Raw genomic sequence first — 22,390 nt, 5'->3', positions numbered from 1 at the left:
GAAGCTGTAAACATTGTGGTGAAAACTGCACCTCTATCAGACGCGCGTAGTCTGCACGAGGTCTATGAGGTAGGCAGTCTCACCTTACATGTTAATAGAGGTTTACCAAAAAACACTTCATTGTGCGTAACAGTTTACCTTTGGCGTTTAATTTACAAATTGCATAACTGTTTTGCTTGAATTTATGTACTTATTTATTTATTTTGCATACGGAAAAACAGTGTTGCGTGCACCAGGTCTAGTCAACTACTGCAAACCCGTCCGTGCGCTGGGCGGCTCGTGACCAGAGTTCTACCTCAGCCCTCGCGCATCACCACCTCAACTCCGAGCGTCGCCCAAAGACTTAAATACTTCCTCGTAACCTGTTTCATTTAATCTCAGGTAAAACTTAAATATTCTACAGTTTATTATTATTATTATTATTATTATTATTATTATTATTATTATTATTATTATTATTATTATTATTTGCTATATTCTATGTGGTTTCATTTTTTATTATTCATTCCTAGAGTATTCATTTATTTGATTTGTATTAATATATTATTTTCATAATTTACAGGTTGTTCAAAAATGGCATTCAATGTTCCTGCCAAGTCTTTTGTTGCCATTTCAGATTTGCATCCCAACACTGCTCGTCCTGTAAGTTCCATTACCCATATTGTACTTATTTGGGGTAATATTCCTCATGGGAGATTATGTTTTACATTGTTTAATCTTCATCTACTTTTAGGTGTAAATGTATCACACAGTGTTTTAATTGTATTATAAATATTAGTTTATTCTTGACTGATGTGCTTGCTAGTGCCAAGGTAGATTCATTTCATTGAGGGCCTACTGTTTGAGTAAGTTGTGTCTCAAGCTATAAGAAGTGCAGGAGTATTGCCAAAAAGCTTGATTTGAAGATGGTACTGCTTGGCACTTGGCAATCTGTAAGTACAACATGTAGCAAAAGTTTGTAAATATTTATAATACGATTGATTTACAAACTGTACAGTATATATTTCTTCTTTTGTTTCTCACTCCAATTGTTAATAAAATAGTTTGTTAAAGCTAGATGTCCAAAGGGCCAGTTACTTGCAGTCATTACAGGAAGACTTTTGCAAGTTGTGGTAATTAGAAACAAAAACATAACTGGATTCATTTTAATACCTTTAAAGCATGGCTAGTCCTAAAACTATTGAACTATGTACCTTTTTAATTACACTTTGAAAGAAGAGACAACTACTATAGCTACTGAATTAAATAATGTTCCTTGTGAGTACCCCACTGTACCCCGCTGTAAATCAAAGTGAATAACTGTTTTAGTGAAGCTACTGTGTAACGGCTAATGGACATTATAGTGTAACTATTTGTTGCGAAAAACTGTTTAAGCCATAAAACCTGCTGCAGATCTATTAAATAACTTATGGACTGAATAAGTCGTCATTGTGTTTTCAAAATGTATTTGGAAACTTAATAATTGTGGCCTGACAAACTGTTATCTAAAACAAAAGCACACTTTAGCAAAGTGTTTTCATTCCTCATAAACTTTTCTTACATTACTTTTTTAGAATGTAGTTGGAGTTGTAATTGGAAAAACCGATGTCAAAGGATTTCCAGACAGAAAAAGCTGAGTTTGTTTTAAATGTCATTGTACACAGGATGTTCATGCTGAAGCTAGATAAAAGGTTGTTTGTCGAAAAAAAACTGTTTTAGAGAAGCCAATACAATTCCTTTATATAAACAGTATTTAACCTGCACAATTATTATAGCATGGCAACATTTAAATCTCATTTAGTCGTATCATTACTTCTGTAATACCTGCAAATTATATAATTCATTGTTAGTATAATGTAGTTACTGCTCCTTGCAATGTTTGTGGAGAACATTGCCCTCTAGTGGAAGTTGTGCACAATTTAGTAATATGGATGTGATGTTCTTCAGATTAAAACACACAGATTATTTATTATAAAATATTTTAAAACCTGAATGAAAACAAAATACATAAATGTACTGTATAGAATGTATTGTAAATAATGTTTTCATTTTTACACAACTAAGGTAATTAAAAATGTATTTTTTTATTTAGATATTGGGTCAGAAAGATATACTTTTAGTTTTACCATCAAAGATTGTCCTGACCATTTTATCAACGTCTCATCCTGGGGCAGAGAAGACTTTATCCGAGCATTGTCAGAGAGCTTCAGAATCGGTGACTGTGGTATGTGAACTGTCATTGCATAGCCCATTCCACTTATACAGGTTTTGAAATAAACTATACAGTTTTTAAATAAAGCTCATAAGACTGTTTTGTTGGACAAATACGCTGGTTGGGTATTCAGGGTTTATGTAAAATGTGATTGAAACTCTGTTTATATTGCAGTTGTAATTGAAAACCCATTAGTGGTGACAAAAGATACAGAGAAAGAGGAAAGGTACAGCCCTTCAACTCCAAGGTAAACTGAAACGTTCCACTGAAAGCATAATTCTGATTTTTTTTAAACAAAAAACAAAACAAAATGCAGTATACTTGTTGAAATAACAATATAAGGACAGTTCATTTTGACATGTACCACAATGGATTTGTCTATATTACTACCTGTTAGTGCAAACATATATTCCTGTTTTGACATATATAACAAAACACATACAATTCAGTTTGCTTTACATTATGTTAAGAATATTGGGGCATTACTATAAATATAGTGCTTATAAAACTAAAGACTACCTAACAGATTAGATCTTTTTTTTCATGTGTTTTAAGTTTTTATAGACTTTTGGTGAGTGAGAACCATTCAACGGTGAGAAGGTGCTCAGACATTGAAACGGATACTACGCTGCTTTCTTTACTACATCTACCTATCAAGGATCCTCAGGATTATTACTCACTTGGAGATATTGTTGCAAATGGACAAAGTCTTGATGGAAAAGTCATTAATATTCTTGCAGCAGTTAGATCGGTAAAGGAAAAGTGGTCTTTATTACTGTCTTAAAATTTAAACTCGATTCTGTTAACCATAAGAAAAAAAAAAATCTAAGCTGTTTCACAACAGTGTTCCCATGAAGCAAATTATAGTTAAAGCATAGAGAATACATGTAAATCACAGGTGAGCATGATAAATGAAAAAAGGTACATGTAAACTGCTAAAAATGATATATATATATATATATATATATATATATATATATATATATATATAATATATATATATATATATAATCATATGTATATGTATAACACTTTTTTTTTTATTAAGATTGGAGAGCCAAAATACTTCACAACTGCAGACAGAAGGAAAGGACAGAGGTGTGAGGTGAAATTATTTGATGATACCGTATCTTCTTTTTTACTGATTTGGTAAGTTATGTCACTAACACCATTAACTTGCAATAATAATTGTTGTTACATAGTAAATATTTTTTTGGTGGGGAAAATGAGCTATATTACTGCAAGCAAAACACTGATATGCGGCCAGTTTCACAGACCCTAATTAGCACTAATCTTGGACTACCTAATTCTAACTTTGGTAAGGTGATCCAAGACTAGTGTTAATCTTGGTGTGTAAAACCAGCTATTACAGTATACAATTCTGCAAATAAATATATTTTTTTGAAAATACTCAAATAGAAATGTAAATATTTCTCTTAGTTGGGACAACGAAGCCATTCAGCTTGTTCAGACATGGATACCGAAAGAAACAGGTACAATAATTTGTGTAAGAAAAAATAGTTTCTGTTTTCACTGATTTTCTTGATGTTATGCTAACACAGCTATTTTTGTGTTTTGATATGCAGTGCTGTTTCTTGCTGATGTCCGAATAAGCTTTGACAGCTTTCGAAACAGTATGATAGCTACAGTTTTTTCGAAAACTATCATTACAACAAACCCTGGTAAGACATTACTATTGTAGTATAATACAGAGCTTATGTTTCTGGTTTAAATATAAACGAATCCTCAAATAAAATAGGTTAGTATCAATTTAGAATAAAAAATATACAGTTTATTAATAGTGTCATTTTACTAAAAAAAATGTATCTTGGTTATTAGTGGAAAACTCATTCCTAGTAATGCTGACCTGATGGAGGTCAGCCTTTCCCCTCTTTATCGCTATCAATTTGAGATAAAGAACAGGACTTACTTAAAGAAGTCATGCACATCATGAGGGGTGAGAATTTAGAACAATTTATTTATACATTCAGGCATTAAAGTATTTAGTCATTAAAGGACGCTACCCATAATAATTGTTCAACTAATAATCAGTTTTACTGATCGAATATCATAACGGTACTATGTTTTTTTTTTTTTCTTTTCTTTTGTAAGATACTAAAGAAGCCAATCTGCTGTTCAGCTATGTCAGGGAATTTGTAGAATTTGGAGGACTGGATGAACAAGAGGAACAGACAGGAGACCAAGTGAACTGTAAGTGTTATTTTCTTTAACTCCTTGTGCTCTTTGTTTAATTTTAAACTAAATTTGACTCCATGCACTGTTAATGTATTGTTTACTGTATATAAAAGCAGGCATGTATTAACTTTTGTTATTTTTCAGTGGACTCCATTGTGGATGTATATACTGTACAACAGGTAAAGCTCAGAGCCCAGGAGAATTTAGACAGGTCTGACCCCATCTTTGGAATGACTTTTGCCTTCATTACTGCACTGAATCTTGACTCATCCATTTCAAAGTTAATACGAAACCGGTGGTACGTCTAAAAATATATATTTGTATTATTGTTTTCCTGAAAGGGACTGTGTGAATACCATTGTAGTTATTCATAATACACTACCTGTACAGTTTTTGATTACAAGGTTATATTAATTACTTAATAAATAAAGCATGTTTATGTCAGTGTTTTTATTTTTTTTAAATATGAAACAACCAGTGCCATTATATTTCACATAGTAAGAAGCTACATGTGATAGCTCAAAAATATATATTTTTTCTTTTTATTTATCTTTTAGTGCTTGGTGCAAATTTGCAATAAATGAGGAATCAAACACATGCGTGAATGTTTCATGCTCTGGATCTGGAAAACCTCTGGATGTCATTACAACCTTTGATTTACTGGTGGGCCTTACTGATCATACAGGCACGCTGCAATCCTGCAACCTGTCCGGGAATGTAGCCGAGAAAACATTAGGTTGCACTGTGAGTTTTCAGTTTACAAAATTGTGCTCTCTACATTAAAACTAGAGAACAACTGATAATTCAGATATGAAATGTACTACAAGGTGCGATACATTATGCATGCACATTGTGCGCTCATACAGTAATTATTAAGCCCATTGCCTTTGTAGAATTATTCTTTCCTAAGATATGCTTTGTCTTGTTTTTTAGGTTGATGATTTTGTCTGTCTAACGGAGAGCCAAAAAACATCCTTGAAATGGAGATTTCTTTTGGAAAGGTGCAAAATTTATCTGAAGGTGTGCATACATTTTTATACCTTCATATTGGTTAATCATGCTGTTTCTTAGAGAAGGTAAGGGAATTTGTATATATAGATCCCTTGTCAAAGACTAAATAATGAATAATGATTATCATTAATAAATAGAGGATATATGATGGTTCTAAATAGGTAACACAAAAAAAATAATGAATGTGTGGCAGAAAGAAATGTCCGCGTATAAATAATTTCCTGTACACTTCCCCACAAAATGGATTAAATAGAATCATTTTTAAGAATTGACCATATTAATTAAATTCTTTCAGATACTTCCATCACCGAATTCCAAAACTGGTTTTAGAGTCAACGTGCTGTCCTGTACACTTGCTGACCCTGAAGAAGTAAGCCAAAGCTTATCTGCCTTGGGAGTGTGAAGACAACACCACCATTCAGCTTTATCTTTTATAAGAAATAAAACAACAGTAATGTCAAGAGTTTGGAATCTGTATGTGTAGTTAACAGTAAGTTAATTTAAAAAAAGTTTACTGTAGTTGTTCTGAATTCATGCTATTTATTACAGTATTCATCTGTTTAAATTTTGTTTGAATTAAAAATTCTGTGTGAAAGTATACTGATAGATTTTATGTTTCTATATAGCTAATAACATCTTTAATCAGTTTTTGTAAAAATATCATTCACATTGCATTTAATTTACTCTCATGTACTTTAAGCTTATAATCTAAAAAAAACAAACAAACAAACAAAAACATGACCCTGTAATGCCATCTTGAATGCATATGAACATCACCCATCCTGCATATTTTCTGATTTGGCACAATTACTTTACCCAAGTTCCGAGCACGAAGGTGGTCACAAGATCCAGGAGCACCAAACAAATAGTATTGGTCTTACTAACACCTGTGAAGAGTGTGTGCATTTCAGAAAATGACATTTTTTAATTAGTTTTCAAATTTATTTGCCAAGATATCAAAATACTAATCTAGCTCTTGAGTAATCAATCAATCTTTATTTTATACAGTGCCGTTCATTGTGGACCACCATCACAAAGTGTTTTACAAGATGTAAATGCATCTTGTACAAATACAAATGATTAAGAAATGGTGCAACATTTAAACAATTTATAACCACTGCAAAAGGATTCAGTTTTATTTCTCTAATTTGTTAGTGTTTACACTTGAAACATTTATATTGCTTTTTAAACATGGAACTTATGCAAACATAATAACAATAATAACAGCGACATCATGGGGGTCACTGTGGCCTATCCACTCTGAACTTCATGCTCACAACGCCCTCGATCCCTGCCTGCAGTTCGTCGTGTTCCTGAACGCTTGATACTCCTTTCGGAGTCCCTGTCAAAATCAAGTCCCCCTCTTCCAAAGAAATGATCTCGCTGATGTAGCTGATGAGAAAAGGGATTGAGAAGATCATTTGGGAGGTGTTGCCTTCCTGTCGTAGCTGACCATTCACTTTGAGCCAAATCTTTACATTGCCAGGATCGGCGATTTTTTCCTTTGGGATAAATTCACTCACGGGACATGAAGTGTTGAATGCTTTTGCGAGTGTCCACGGCAAACCTTTGGTTTTGCATTCGTCTTGGACATCCCTGGCGGTCATGTCGAGGCACAACGCATAACCAGCGACATGGTCCATCGCAGCGTTCTGGGGGATTGCTGTCCCACCTTTCCCAATAACGACCCCCAGCTCAACTTCATGGTGTAAATTGTGAGAGTAGAAAGGCACCACAATGGAAGACCCTTCCGTCACATAAGCAGAGGGTGGCTTCAAAAACAACACCGGCTCTGTTGGGACTGCATTTTTCAGTTCTTTGGCATGGTCAGGATAATTTCTTCCAACACAGATAATTTTGCGTCCCCACTCCCAAAATCGGTTTAGATTTCTTGAAGAAGCCATTGTCACATTCCGCTTTATTGCAGCTCTGTCAATATTTAATACTGAAACTCACAGTTTTGCAATTTTTAAAGGACCTTTGCACAGCAACCAGGTCTTGAGTTCTACGGTATGCTGGGTGTGACAAACTAGTTCAGCTGATGAGCCTTTGATTTCAACACACTGTTGATTCCAACACAGTTTACATAGTAGAAACGGAAGAGTGAAAATAGATATACAATTGTGACTTAAAATAAATAAAGAAAATACACACAGAAAATAGGGGGTGCAGTTTTGTTAACAATAATGTATGAAGTTTTGCTTGAACAACTACGGCTCAAAGTTGCTTACTGTAACGCTAGGGTTTTACACTCCATTGAAACGCTCCATACATAAAGAGCAACCAGAAAGTATGTGTCTCATGCTGATTGCAGCGTTATAAACCCATCAGCCACTAGGAGGGGGATCATTACAGTAAGTCACATCCACCAATCGGATTGGCTGTGAGGTCGGGTTAAAGTTTAAAAGACAGTGCTGTCATGCTGTAGTTCTAGCCAAACAGTGTTTTAGTTCCTGTGTACGATAATCGCCAGACGGTAGTAGTTGTCATGTTATTCAGGTCCTTAACGGGTGTCTGCACCCTTGCATTAGTAGGAGCTGCTGCTTACAAATTTGGTATGCAAATATTGTTTGTTTTTATGCAAGTCTATTAAGTGTTGAGAGTGAGAGAGAGAGAGAGAGAGAATGAGAATTTGGACAGATGAAAATGGCATTGGAACAGTGTAACGTTATTTAATCAGATCACAACGTACAGTTAAATGGCGTGGCTATGTATCATCAGAAATACAGCACAAAAGTACGACTACATAAAGGAACCTGTGTGAAAAGTGTGGTGCTTTCATGATGAACTGTGTGACTAGGTAATTTTGTGTTTGAAATACAGTACGTATCCAATGTCATTGCTGCGGTTTTTTTTTCTTCAATGAGTGACATGTCCGTGTTTGTTTACTTTTATACTCGACCTCTTGAGAACATTCCAGTAACGGGTGGTGAACAGCACAGGTAGAGAATCTCATCACACATTTAGCCCCCAGCACAGGTTTCCATACAGCAATCAGACTCATTTAAGACTAGACAACGAATTGAGAAGATTTACTTTAAAAACAAAAAAAAATTAAAGAAATTAAATGAGTATTACCAGCTTTGCACCCAGCATGGCTAGTTTAGTACTAATCTGACAAGGATACACCAACATAGTTCAGTTTGCCAAACTAAACCTAGTTGTAACGTATTGGCCTTTAGCTATTTATTTTTGTCAGTTTGTTTTTGTCACATATGCAACAAAGTGACAGCCTTTTAATTTTTATTTTATATGTATATGGTTCTCGTTAGGGCCTTTGGTAAGAGTTAAGCTCAGAGTGAAACCTGGAATATCAAACTGCTAGGCAGTGGGGGTCATATTTCCAACTCATATTGTGGTAGATCTGTAATTCTGCTTTCAGGTCATACACAAGCTAGTGCAGCTTTACTCCATTCCTCTCGAAGGTCTTTACTAGTTTCACAATCAAGCATGAAGGTTGAACTGCTTCCAGCATTGATTGACAACTACATGTACCTTCTTATTGACGAGGACACCAAGGAAGCGGCAATTGTGGACCCTGTGGAGCCACAGAAGGTATCCTTTTATTTTCTCTAAGAAGAAGGTTTTCAAGGAGACACGTAATAAACAGAAGGCTGGTTTCACAGATCCCATTTACGATTGCTTAATGTTACTTTAGATAGGATAGTTCAGGGTTAGTGCTAATTGAGGGGCAAAGAAACCAGCTGTCAGTCCTATGTTCTGACATAAATTCAGAATGCCAGGTATGTGTACTGTATATCTCAAGGTGTGGCTCCCTTCTTTGGTTTTTCTAACCCTATTATGTTGTTTAGGTTGTGGAAGCAGTCAAAAAGCATGGCGTGAAACTAACTACTGTTCTTACTACACATCATCACTGGTAAGAGTATTCTGATGTATATTTATAAAATTTAACCATAGACATGCTGTGTATCTAAACATCTAGAATCTATCTAGCCTAAAAGCCTAAGCAGGAAAACAGACCTGAAGACTTATAGATTTATTGAAATAATTTGGAACAAGCACATTGGCGCTGTAATTATCAAAACAGTAATGTGCTTGGCTGTTTTCACAGACCCTGGCTATCAGTAATCCTGGACTACCTAATGTTACCTTAGGTAAGCTAGTCAGAGGCTGTGAAATCAGACAGGTTCGTTTCACATAATATTTATAAAACAAAATGAGTCTGTTTTTATAGACTTAAAATATTTTCTCAGGGACCATGCAGGAGGTAACGAGAAGATGGTGAAGTTGGTTTCTGGGCTGAAAGTTTATGGGGGAGACAGCAGAGTGGGGGCACTTAACCAAAAAGTCACACACTACAATACATTCAAGGTAAAAATGAGAAATAAATGGACAGTCTTACATACATTTTATAGAAAAGCCATTGAAAATTGTTTAGTAAAAAGTTTAGTTTTAAAAGTGTAAATGCATATTTACTATTACATCCATGTTTGGTGCATACTGAGGTTCTGTACTAATGACTAATGATTATCAGCTGGTTTCACAAACCCTGATTTGCAATAATCTTTTGAAGCAAAACTTAGGGGTGCCTCCCACAAAGCAGTTTGTCCAATGCTAGAGAAATATAAATACATTTGTTTTTAAAGGATGGGCAAACAACAATTCTGTGACACAAATTGTAAAACAAGACACAATTTTTACAGGCAACAGCAACATTATTCTTCAATAATAATAATAAACCATGTGTAACTTTTCTATTAATATTTTAGTTAAGATGATTAACTAATATATACAGCTGACCTTGGTATAACTCTTATCTGGTATAAGATCTTTAGTGTGATTGACCGGGACTCTGCCCATTTCATGGTGCTCAAGAACAGGCAAGGTCATGAGTTTGTATTAACTTTATTAAAGGAATACAGCATCAATGCAGCTAAATATTGTTTTCTTATCAAACTTAGGTTGGCTCCTTGAATATTAAGTGTCTCTTTACACCGTGTCACACATCTGGACACATCTGTTATTTTGTTACTAAAGAGAGCAGTTCTGAACCCCCCGCTGTATTTACTGGTAAGTGATTTTATGTCAGGGGCTTCATTTATTGCTATGAAACAGCCCTTGAGGTTTGTTGTGCTGTTACATTGATAAACTTTATCACATACATGTCATGCGCTAATACTAAATGTGTTTAATTGGCAGGTATGGTACATTTTGGACTGTTTTGTAATTTGATGCCAGTTGTCGTTTGCTAAATTTTAAGTTGTGTTGTTTGTTAATCAAAGTGGTCTTCAAGTCCTACTTTTTTTTCTTTTTTTAAACTGAAAACTGCTCACTAAGATAATGACACATGAAAAGTTATTTTTTACAGCTGTCATTAAATTTGCCACTATAACCAGGATGCCAATAACATGTACATAGCTGTAGTTTTCTCTTGGGTTTTCCTAAAACATGAAACAATTTTAGTTCTGCAGTAATGTTCACATCTTTAATAATGGTTATTCTTAGATGGTTGGTTGATTGATGTTGATGAAATCCTTGCATATTCATCTTGCAGGTGATACTCTGTTTATTGCTGGGTGTGGGAAGTTCTTTGAAGGCACAGCAGATGAAATGTACAAAGCTTTGATTGAGATTCTTGGACGCCTGCCACCTGAAACCGTAACTACCACTTATTTGCAATTCTCACTTTACAAATTATTTTATTAAAAGACATTTAAGTTAGAAAGAAATGGAAGATAAAACTGTAAGAAATTGAAATCATGAGATGTAAACTACAGAGAGAGAACTTCAAGTTGTTGTTGGTCTGCTACATTTTGATGTGGGGTCTTCTTTTTCAGAGGGTTTACTGTGGACATGAATACACTATCAACAATCTGGAGTTTGCTCAACATGTGGAACCAAGAAATGATGCCATCAAGAAAAAACTAGCTTGGGCAAAGGTATTGAATAATCAGTCTGGGTTAGATGGTAGACTTTTTATTATTTCCACATTTTAGATTTTACAAAATCTCTCCATTTCAGGACAAATATGACAACGGTGAACCTACCATCCCTTCCACTATAGCTGAAGAGTTTACCTACAACCCCTTTATGAGAGTCAGGTATGGAACCACTTAAAGATTCAATTCTTTTAAAAGAAACCATACTGTATCTTAGTCCATCAACGATCATTTTCTTGGAAAGCAAACATTTTTACAAATGATATACACCCGTTTACATTCTATAAATCTTACCTTTGAATGATGATGCTTTTTAATACAAAAAAAAAAGTTTCATTTGTTTTGTTTAAAACTTCTTTTAACAAAAAAATACACAGAAATTGAATTATTTGTTATTTCATTATCAACACAGTTTTGTCTACTTGTGTATGTTGTGTGTTTTTTTATTTTTTTATTTTGTTAATCTCAACACCAGGGAGAAATCAGTGCAGGATCATGCTGGGCAGACTGATCCTGTCACTACAATGGGTTTCATTCGCAAAGAGAAGGATAACTTTCGAGTGCCCAAGAACTCTCTCTAAAGTGGAAAAACAGAACATGCTTTCCTACAAAAGCTTTTCTGGCACTACCCTGCACAGCTTTGTAAATTGAATGTATAAAAAATAAAAGAGCTCTATATTTTAATGTCTAAAGCACCTTTCCTGTTCATGGGACAAAGAAATTTAAAGAAGTTGGTCATTTTAGTATAAAATGTGCATCTTAACATTGAGTGCAGTACATACTTTATTTTTTATTACTATTAAAAGGAAAAACAGCATGCAGGTATTGTGCAGTCCATTCAAGCAATAGTGAATACAAAACAAACAAAAAAAAAATGTATGCAAATGTTAAAAATCTTTGACCAGCGTATTTTATTTTCTGTATTTTGTTTTTGGTCTTTGTCTGTTACTTATTAATGTTATTTAAGCACTGGTTGTCAGAAAAGAATTACCTTAAGGTATAGATAGCATTTTCTGATGTAACCTTGGGTGGAGCTTTTTAATTATAATAAAATTTAAAAAAAAAATGTAGGCTTTAAATATGTATAAATTATTGATTGACTTTTAATATTTAACTAGTTAAAGATGTGCATGATGTATGTCATATGAGCAATAAACCTGATTGATGTGGCTAATCAACAGCAGCCAGTGTTGTTTTTCTAACGGACACCAGATTCAACTGCGATAGTACGTTATTAAAGCTGTGGAGCCCATTTCTTGTGCAGAGATGGTGCGAGGTTGATGGCCTGGGCCAGGGTGAGAAACAGTTAGTTCAACCTTTTTCTAAATGTTATACTGTATTGTACATGATGCATGTTTTTGGAGTTGAGGGGTTTAAAATTTAGGTAGGATCTCTCCAGCACCACCTTGTGGCTTTTCAATATATTTTAATTTTAATTTGCATAGTACCACTGTGCCCGCCAGACTTCAAGACGAGTTTAAATCCAGTCCCTTTATGAGGTTACCGTAAGAATTTGGTTATCCAGTCTTCGTGGTTGTGTGGATTATTTCAGTATTTTCCATTGCCATTAAAAGCGGTACTAAAACTTTGCAAAGACTCACAGTGAAGAAGGGCCCTACAGAAACACCCACCACGCCATGCTGGCTTTGCACTTACTTTGCACTTCTGTTGAACTAGTCATGGTAACTCACAATTCTGAAAAGTAAAATCCCACTGAATGGGCTTTGGGTGCTGTAACTTGAAGACATATCACTTAGTGGGTTAAGGGTTTATTGAATAACCCTGTAATGAAAGACTTGCATGCCATTTCTCTTTAGTTTGAGGAAGTCAGTATTTAATGGCAGTACACTATAAACCACTTTCAAGTAGAAAGATATTTGTATGGTAGCTGCTTGGGGCCTGTTTCAAATGAGTCCTGGTTGTCTAAGACACGTTTCTTGTGGGCATTATCCCCATTTGACATAGAAACTGAATAAAGTCAACTGGAGTGCCACTACACTGTTTTTTCTCTGTGAATTGGTATGACTGTGGACTACACAGAAGCTACAAATTCTTGGTCTAAAGATGCTAGTTAAAACACACTTTGGTTACAAACAAATACAAATTCCTTCACGTCAACTTTAAATAAAATTATAATTTTTATTGTACTGCATTTTAAAATAAAAAAAAAATAAACACAGACACCCTTCTCCACCACTGTCTACCATTTCAGTCCACCAAGTAGTCAAGGTTGACTGGAAGCTAGACATCAGCACTGCTGATATGTCATCATACTTTTTTCACAGGCTCTTACTGTGAAACCACAAAAGCTTATTTACAGACGACAGATATTGATCTCAGCTTCTTTATACTGTTTATGCTGCGAAGTGAAATCCTGCTGTTCTTCACCACTTGATGGTCAGGCCACTGCTCATCTTCTCGACGGCGTGGTACTGCGTGTGCAACAGTTTTCGAGCTCTCTCGGAGCCCACACTCTCAAGCCATGTGTTGTAGAGTTTTGAGATAGCGGTGTTCTCTTCCGGCACCTCAGTGTGCACCGTTCTGTACAGCTCCTCCACACGCTGCAGCAGATCTTTATTAGACTCACTTTCGCTTGGCCGGAGCTGACCTCCCCCATTTAGACATCCTGTCAAAGAAAGCCAACATAAAGCATCTGAGCTAAACGAGACCCGTAGCGACTTGCAATACAGATTACAATATAGCGCTGCATATTAAGGGTGTTAGATTCCATTTGATTTCCTATACATTTAAACTTTAAGACACAACATGTTTGGAAGGAAAATTAAATCTATCATACACTTGATATGCACATGTGGAAAGGTAGCGTAGCGGCCAAGGCTGGCTAGGGGCGGGGATAGCGGCGGTAGGAGACCTCAGACCAACATCTTAAAGCCAAGCTAACTAGGAGCATGGAACAAACCTCCTGCTCTACTAACCCCACAGCAGTCTCCCATCTCCTCCTCTCTATGTGGTCAAGCTAGAGTGAATAATTAATTACCAATCTAGCTTGACCACATGCAATTAGATCAGAGTAACCAGTCCAGCCAGTGTCTCACATGGCTGGCTTGTCTGCCTGTTGGAGAGAACCTAGACACAATGCAGGGATTTCAACTAAAAATCACTTTTATTTTTAATAAGCATGCGATTTACAACAATTACAATCACAAAACACTCTATATACAATTGTACATGTGCAGGGGCACCTGCCCTGCCGCAGTATAGTTTTGAAGCCTTACCTGAAGGACAGGCCATGACCTCTACGAAGTGGTATTGGGATTTCCCTCGTTTCAGTTTTTGCACCAGGTTCTGGATGTTTCTGAAGCCATAAGCAGCAGCGAAGCGAAGCACCACGGCTCCGTCCTTCTCCAGAGTCACCTCCTGGAAATCTCGATTCCTGAAATTCACAATATGAGGCTTTTTTAGATTTCACTGTGGTAATAATAAAAAAAATTAAAAATCCCCAAAATGTCTTATAAAGTCATAGTATTCCCTAGAATTAAGTCAATTACACTCTGGCAGAAGTGACAGTAAACAGTAAATTGCACATATTATATTCTATTAAGAGGACAGGTGGCTCTGCTTACTTGAGAGTCTTGTATGCAATTTTCTTCACCTCTTCTCCGAACAGCTCCCTTGCTGCGTGAATGAAGACATGCTCCAAATAGCCCCCGGAGCTGCTGCCGGAGTGCCCGAGAATCTCCTCTCCACACACGCTGCTGAACCTGCGGGGGAAAGACATCAGGACAGAAATTAAAAGCCAAAGCTAAATGTAGTTAAAAAAAAAAAAAAATTAATCAACCACATTTTGGTAAATTTCAAATATTCACAAGATCCAAACTACGTGACAAAACACATCTTGTTTGCAAAAGCAGTGTTTTTTTTGTTTATTTTTGTCTTCTTTCCAAATAAGTAAACTAAACTGGAATGCAGAGTCCATTCTACTACAGTTTATGTGCATTTGCCAAATAAACCAGACAGTCCTTTATTGTTCATTATCACAATACCACAATGAAATGTGTTTCTGAACTGGTCTGTGAGACTGACACAAGCTGGGGACCTGACATTTTAGAAAATGTAGCACACTAGATATGATCTCAGTCTGCAAAAGGGAGAATAATGAGGAGCAACACCAAACTTTTTTTTTTTTGGTTTTCAACAGCGGCTCTTGTTTACAGGAAACAGGGATCATTAATGCACTCTTAAACGTGGTGCTGATCACGTACTACTGCTGTCAGCTCTCAGTAAATCACATCTCATTCCTAAAGCCAAGATACTACTTAATGTGAGTCCTGTCTGCTGACCCACAAACTACTGAACTCAAAAGACCTCAAAGGTAAAGGCAAAGCTGCACCCTATATTTTGGCAGACAGCTACACTGGTGTGCTTGTTTTCTTCTTCGTGCGACAAAACTGAGACACCCTAATGATACTGCGATTGCCGGCAAACTCAAGTGTATGTGCTGGAATACGTTTTTTGGCTAGACGCGTTTATCATGCTTCCTTAAATCTGTTTATCATACTTACAGGCTATCTAATGGTGCAGGTTCAACATCTGCTAGCGATAGCCTTTCCTGTTCCAACATCTTCAATACCTCCCCTGAACAAGAAACAAAAACAGATATGGGAGTAATAACAAATTTCCCACCAGTCATCAACATTATATATATATATATATATATAAAAACAGATCACCAGTGCACAGTAAAAGAAAATGTGAACAGACCATGTTAAAGCATGCTGGATAAGCATGGCAGATCCACTGAGATATAGAATCCCAATGTTTAACCCTCTACTATAAAGAACACACTCATACAATTAGACTGAACTCCTCTTACCGGAAGTGATGACGCAGTCCACCTCCCTGGTTTGGGACTCTGTGATGGTAAAGTACTGAGACACTACCAATTTCAGACCGGAGCTACGAAGATCAAAAAATATAGTCACCCTCCATCGTGAGGCCCGTAGTGTCAGTTTAATTCTAATTTTTTTAATGTAATTGTAATAGCATTATATATATATATATATATATATATATATATATATATATATATATATATATATATATATATATATATATATATATATACTTAAATTAAACATAAGACCAAAGGTTTATAGATGGCAGCAGGGGTATATTGTTAAGCATAAAGAAAAGAAGTTGCACTTGTCCTGCCAGAAGGTTGCAGAAAGCTACAGTACCTGCTGGTTTGCAAAATAGTCCTTGACCAGGGAGCCCATGACCTGCTGAGGGGACTTGGTGGTGCTGATGTATGGAATGATAAAATCACCATGAGTTTTCTCTGCATAGCAGATCCAACCTGTCGCAATACAACTGATTTTAAACCAAAGCAATAGCAATATTTTAAATTATTTAATTATATTAAAATATAATATTTCAATATTAAATATTTTTAAATAATTATAGTTATTAATATAATTAATAATAATAATAATAATAATAATAATATTATTATTTATATTATTATATTATATTATTATTATTATTATTATTATTATTATTAATATATAATAATAATAATGCAAAAGAAGATAATTCTAGACACCAGATCTTTGAATGCAGCCACAATACTGTTAAGATGAACCATATCTCAGCCTTGACAGTCCTAACACATTGTTTACTTGACAAGCTGTGCAATATCCCTGTGATCGTTATTTACTGTTCAGTTCAGGCACACACTAGTGTTATTTTCTATTAAGCTGGTTAGTAAGGTGCTTTATTAAACAGAATCTGGATTGAGGTTTTTCCATGACTATACCTGGACAGGAGGAGGCTAACAAAGGCAGTGCTTTCTTGTCCTCAGCCTGTCTGTGAAAGCGCTCCACAAACTCTCGCTGGCTCTCGAGGAGGCTGAAGTTCCTGGAGAAGGTGGTGTCAAACACATGGTGCACGCCTTGAAGACATTGCAAAACAAAGGTCAGGGCACAAAACGCAAAACAGAACATAACAAGTCACTGCTTTTGATGGCAATGGCTAATAGACTAATAATCACTGCTTCGCTGTTCAGTTACAAAACAAAAAAAACAAAACAAAAAATGAACGCAGCTTACTGGGCAGCCTGATGAAAGACTTTGCTTATGCTGTGTTTTGACCGCAGAGGTTTTACCGGCAGTTACAGATCTGCAGTAAGCAATCTCTTCCTTGGTCTGTCAAATGTGAAGGTGCTTGTGAGACTGAAGGTTATGTCCTCATTCTTACCAAGGTTTTTGAAGAAAGCTGTCAGCCTCCTGGCTGTATCTGTGATGCTCAGGTTAAATCTTGCTGCCAGAGATGCTCTTGACTGAGGTGACACTGAAACCACAACAACCTTCTGTTGACTGCCAGCCTAATCGGGAGACAGAGTTGCCATTGTCAAGCACCGGAGCAGGAAAGTCACAGCTTATAATACTAACACTGTGCTTTCTAGTACTGTTTAACTGTAAGATTTCTCTTATGCTACTCCCCCCACCATACAGCATATCAGCTGGTCAATGCTGAAAAGTATCCACTCATTTTAAATTGAAAGTCTGTATAATAATTCAACCATCTCAATTGAAATATAAAAAGGTACTTGGCAGATTTTTCTCATCTCTAGATTCTTTGACTAAGGCTATATGCTGTGCAAATACTGAAATCAATAAGCCAGCTTCAGTACCTTATTGAGATTCAGTACTCTGTAGAGTTCCTCGTGGCTCTGCTGTGTAATTAACACACTTTCTGCAGAGGTGATGCAGCCACTGCAGGCTAAGCAGTCGTTCAGGGTAATCTTGGCCTTTTCCAGCTTCTGTAATCCTCCGTCCTGCAAAGACAGAGACAGAAAGAACAAGTTAAAGGACTGAAAGACTGAAGACTGTAACCACCAAACTGATTGCATAAAATTGTCTTGAGAAAAAGCTGGCCCAAAAAAGAGAAATATTAATGTTGTTACCAAGTTGTAATGGAGACTGGCAAGAGAGAGGACAAGGTGGGAGTTTACTGCAGTTATATTTACTGTTTGCATTTATTACAAAAAGAAAACAAAACTGCTAAACTCCCATTGCATGACAATGTAAGCCACTCTATTATAATGGGCTAGCCACAGATTAACCATGCATACTGAATACTATAGATTTTATATTCAGTGGCTTCAGGAGACTTTTAAAAATATCAGACAACTTTATTACTAGACTGTATAGTGTTGAAAACATCACCACATTCTTCGGACTGTTTGGAAAACAGAAATAATAATAATAATAATAATAATAATAATAATAATAATAATAATAATAATAATAACAAACTACATGTTAGCATCTACTTGCCTGGTTAACCTGAAAGTAACTTCCATCATCTTCAATTTTTATTTTGGCCACTGATTTTCCAGACTTCTTCTCAACCTTTATTGGCTTCACACACTCCTTTAAAAAAAAAAAAAAAAAGTAGAAATAAACACCTTATTTGAACTGCTAGTGACATGTTTATATTGCATTAGACATATCCACCTTCTTCCTGTCTAGAAATACTCACAGTACTGCAGCAGTTGGTGCACCTTTCAAACTTCATCTTAGAATCCAGCACTCTCATGCCGCACTTGAAATCAGAGTTCTGTTGGACAATTCCTCTGCTTCACGATCAAATTCTGTGCTCTTTCTTTGTTTTTAACAATCTAAAAACTTTCCACCAGAGGGTGGGGTGTGGTCTGTATTCCCTGTGGCTAAACATGTACGTGTCTACTAGATTTCCTTAGCTGTTCAGGAGAATCACATGACAACTGCCCTTCCAGCTAAATAATAATATTTTTAAATCCTTCAGTGTGCTCCTTACTATATCTAAAATTGGTAACGTTACCATAACTCCCAAGGCTGCAGTTCAGCAATCTCTATGCTTTGGCGACATTTTATTAACCCTTATCTCAGACCTTAAACACAATCCTGCATTTCTGCCTAGATCCCAGCGCTATCTTGCAGTTCATTAAAGTAGGGTTTAAATATATGTATTTTTAAAAAGACTGTCAAAAAAAAAAAAAAAAGTTATTCCAAGTATTGCTTTGTATTAGGCAGTGGTTCAGGATAATCAGCTACATTCACAACAACACTTGAATGTAACAGCATAATTTAGGAAGCACACTTGCATGTTGTTATTAATAATTTCATGTACAACATATGTTTTAAAATAACTGAAAAAAAAGTATTTTTGGACACTTAATTTTGCTTTAAATTGGGAAAATGTACATCTTCATATGAGATCATCCATATGTCAGTAAGGTTGTGCATGTGTGTACTTTTACAGCAGACCAAGAACAGAAACAGGATGGCTTTGTGCAGCGCCAAACAAAGCAGAAACAGCTGACATTACAAAGGTAACACGAAATTATCCTGTCAGGACACCGAGCTCTGACTGGCTATATATTATTGTTAAGAAAAAAATTAATAATTCTCTGCCTACACCGAGACCCTAACCTTAAAGGTCAGTACACTATACTGCAGTCATTACACATCTAAACTTGGCCCTGCCTGGTACTGAATAAGCGTTTTTAAACGGAACTCTCCGCTTTACTTTGCTTCTGCACAGAAAGTCATAGCAGTGTTTCCCTACAGTCAGTCAAAAATTACACTAAACTATACTGCCCACTTTGTCTCAGTAATGTGTGCGTGGAAAACTAAATTTTAGGATCACTTTGCATTTTAGATTAAATAGCTGACGTCGACCCCAGTAGAACGTAGGAACGCTGAGTCACATGATTGCATGACCTTTATTTTGATTTTTTTTATTTTATTTCTCGGGGAGCTCAAAAAAATTAAAATAAAAATGCTAACGAAAGTACATGTTGTATACATACAAGGCAGCAAATACTCTATGAATTCAAGAAAACGCGAGTCTGGTATTCAAAAACATTGAGCTGAAATCATTTTCTCGTTTACAGCATGGTTTTATTCCACGATGCACGTCAGGTTGTTGTTGTTTTGACTTCACTAAACACATAATAATAACAGAAACGCGTGTATTAATACCTGAGACGGGGTTATAAAATCATCCAGGTCAGTCAACTGCAAAACTCCACTGAAATGAGATGCCATTTTATTGCCACAAAGTCGTAAATAGACAGCCGTGGATTCAAGTTTGTCGAGTTATTGCCACACTGCCGCAAAATATCATTTTGTGACGTAATGTTTACGCAAACTACGTTTTGGTAGTCATACTCTTCATATCATGTGTGTATACAGTGCTAGTGGTTCTATAGTAACCCTGTACAAAAATGTGTTTTATTGTAATGTAAATTCCAGCATATTGTGCTGACAATAATGCATCTGGCACTAAAACCCCAGCACAAGTTTGCAGCTGTTGAAAACGTGGACTATATATTTGATTGGTTCAGTAAAGCCAGAAATTGTAAAACTTTTCTCTCTTGCTGATTGTGGTTCAAAATATTTTTCAATTTAAAATTAAAAATGTCAGATATGAATAAATAATATAAAACTCTAACGATATAAACTAGCGAGAAATTATTTTAACTGATCCACTCTGTACTTAATTGTTATACAGATTTGTCGTTTTAAAATTATTTATTTATTTATTTATTTACCGAACTTTTGCCATTTTTATTTGTTTATTTATTTTTAATTGAGTCCTAACACTTTTAAAGCTGCTAAATGTGTGGTATCCTAAACTCACCAGTTAGTTAGTGGGTGTTTGAGAAAGTTATTTGTGTGTGTATCAAATGACAATTCAAATTACTTTTGCGGTCATTGTCATATCCTGTAAACATATTAAGTATTGTATATTCAAAGGTGTGTAAAGGGCAAATTGAAAAAATAAAACTAAATTTTTTTTTTTTTTATCACAAACCTCATAACAAATGCGCCAGTATTTACAAATAATAAAGGCCTACTTTTACATTTACAGTACTCTTGAGCATATATTATACAGCAGAACTGTTACATATAATAAAAAAAGACAATAAGGTGTGTTCCAGTGGTTAAAGAAACAGGCTTGTAACTAGGAGGGCTCCAGTTCAAATACCAGCTCAGCCACTGACTCATTGTGTGACCCTGAGCAAGTCACTGAACCTCCTTGTGATTTACGTTTCAGGTGAGACATTATTGTAAGTGAATAGATAAAAAGTTCACACACCCTAGTCTTGTATCTTGTAAAGTGCTTTGTAAGGGTGGTCCACTATAGAAGGTGCTATATATATAAAAAATAAAGTTTATCAAAAAATACTATTACCACAATTGACCTAATAATCCTCTCCTCCCACAGCCACACTTATTTCTAACAGGATTAAAATACACACACACACATATATCATTCTTTAGTTTGGATTGTATGAGTTTTTTCTTTATTTTTGTCATAAAAATGTCCCCACATTTTGCCGTCATTACCATTACCATGACAGAAACAATAACATTTTATAAAAATATGTTCATTTGGTCACATACAAGAAAGGAAGTCATAACAGAGCATGTGGAGCTGATGGTGGGAGCTTCTTCAATTGCTGTCTTTACTATGAAGAAAAATTAAAGTCAATATTTTTAGTTTAGGAGTTATAGTTATTATGTGTCATTACCAATCACATTTCAATGTTTTTTTTTATATATATATATTATATATTATCAATATTATATATATATATATATATATATATATATATATATATATCATAAATGACATACTGGTGCAGTATTACATAGTACGAAATATGAAATTTTAGGCATAAAATCAATCATATTTGACGTTAGGGGGTCATTTAATTAAATAATTAACTTGTTTATACAACTACAATTGACATTTCAGTGTGTAAAAGTTTGTGCGTCATTACCAGAACAACAGTGTCATTACCTACAATCCAGTTTTTTTGATAATTATCTTATTTATGCATTTAAAATACCTTATATATCATATCCTTCCTAAAAAGCATCAGGTAAGTATTTAGGTGTCATTAAAAAATATTTAATTAAAATTAACTTAGAATTGTGATGGTAATGACATTTTTTTTAACAACGACCTCATGAAAATGGCTTAAAATGTAAATATTATAAAATTAATTTGTCACTGCCGTTAATAGTTTACTATTTGTAGAAACTAGGTAAATATTCAAATCGATATATTCTATTTT

At 35.2% G+C, this 22,390-nt stretch overlaps 4 protein-coding genes across 5 annotated transcripts; 2 read left to right on the top strand and 2 right to left on the bottom strand.

Annotated features, from left to right (window-relative positions):
* The first annotated feature begins 230 nt into the window (after positions 1–230).
* Positions 231–5,856, top strand: meiob (meiosis specific with OB-fold). Its single transcript, XM_041276985.1, has 14 exons — positions 231–381; positions 563–642; positions 1,554–1,611; positions 2,072–2,203; positions 2,366–2,438; positions 2,747–2,942; positions 3,240–3,340; positions 3,632–3,684; positions 3,778–3,873; positions 4,304–4,402; positions 4,532–4,685; positions 4,945–5,131; positions 5,321–5,407; positions 5,694–5,856. The coding sequence occupies exons 2-14, from the start codon at positions 574–576 to the stop codon at positions 5,799–5,801; spliced, it is 1,413 nt and encodes a 470-aa protein (XP_041132919.1). The 5' UTR covers positions 231–381; positions 563–573; the 3' UTR covers positions 5,802–5,856.
* A 619-nt stretch (positions 5,857–6,475) lies between these two features.
* On the bottom strand, positions 6,476–7,404 carry fahd1 (fumarylacetoacetate hydrolase domain containing 1). Its single transcript, XM_041278386.1, has one exon. It carries the CDS (start codon positions 7,300–7,302, stop codon positions 6,640–6,642), a length of 663 nt encoding a protein of 220 aa, XP_041134320.1. The 5' UTR covers positions 7,303–7,404; the 3' UTR covers positions 6,476–6,639.
* A 444-nt stretch (positions 7,405–7,848) lies between these two features.
* hagh (hydroxyacylglutathione hydrolase) lies at positions 7,849–12,470 on the top strand. 2 transcript variants are annotated; one of them, XM_041278417.1, is made up of 9 exons: positions 7,849–7,953; positions 8,781–8,953; positions 9,211–9,275; positions 9,613–9,730; positions 10,321–10,429; positions 10,914–11,017; positions 11,197–11,298; positions 11,381–11,460; positions 11,774–12,470. In XM_041278417.1, the coding sequence occupies exons 1-9, from the start codon at positions 7,887–7,889 to the stop codon at positions 11,877–11,879; spliced, it is 924 nt and encodes a 307-aa protein (XP_041134351.1). In that variant the 5' UTR covers positions 7,849–7,886; the 3' UTR covers positions 11,880–12,470. The 2 variants fall into 2 exon arrangements, with proteins under 2 accessions (XP_041134351.1, XP_041134352.1); XM_041278418.1 differs by having other exon boundaries at positions 7,865–7,953; positions 8,824–8,953.
* Positions 12,471–13,417: 947 nt separating this feature from the next.
* On the bottom strand, positions 13,418–20,400 carry narfl (nuclear prelamin A recognition factor-like). Its single transcript, XM_041278419.1, is given in 11 exon segments — positions 13,418–13,924; positions 14,535–14,692; positions 14,883–15,020; positions 15,822–15,894; positions 16,133–16,242; positions 16,471–16,615; positions 17,075–17,209; positions 17,515–17,641; positions 17,951–18,094; positions 18,597–18,692; positions 20,286–20,400. Coding segments are annotated over 11 exon segments (1,434 nt in total). The 5' UTR covers positions 20,352–20,400; the 3' UTR covers positions 13,418–13,682.
* Positions 20,401–22,390: the final 1,990 nt, after the last annotated feature.

Source organism: Polyodon spathula, chromosome 18 (genome assembly GCF_017654505.1).
Source record: "Polyodon spathula isolate WHYD16114869_AA chromosome 18, ASM1765450v1, whole genome shotgun sequence".
NCBI classification, from domain to species: Eukaryota; Metazoa; Chordata; class Actinopteri; order Acipenseriformes; family Polyodontidae; genus Polyodon; species Polyodon spathula.
This window is presented reverse-complemented; position numbering and strand designations above follow the sequence as displayed.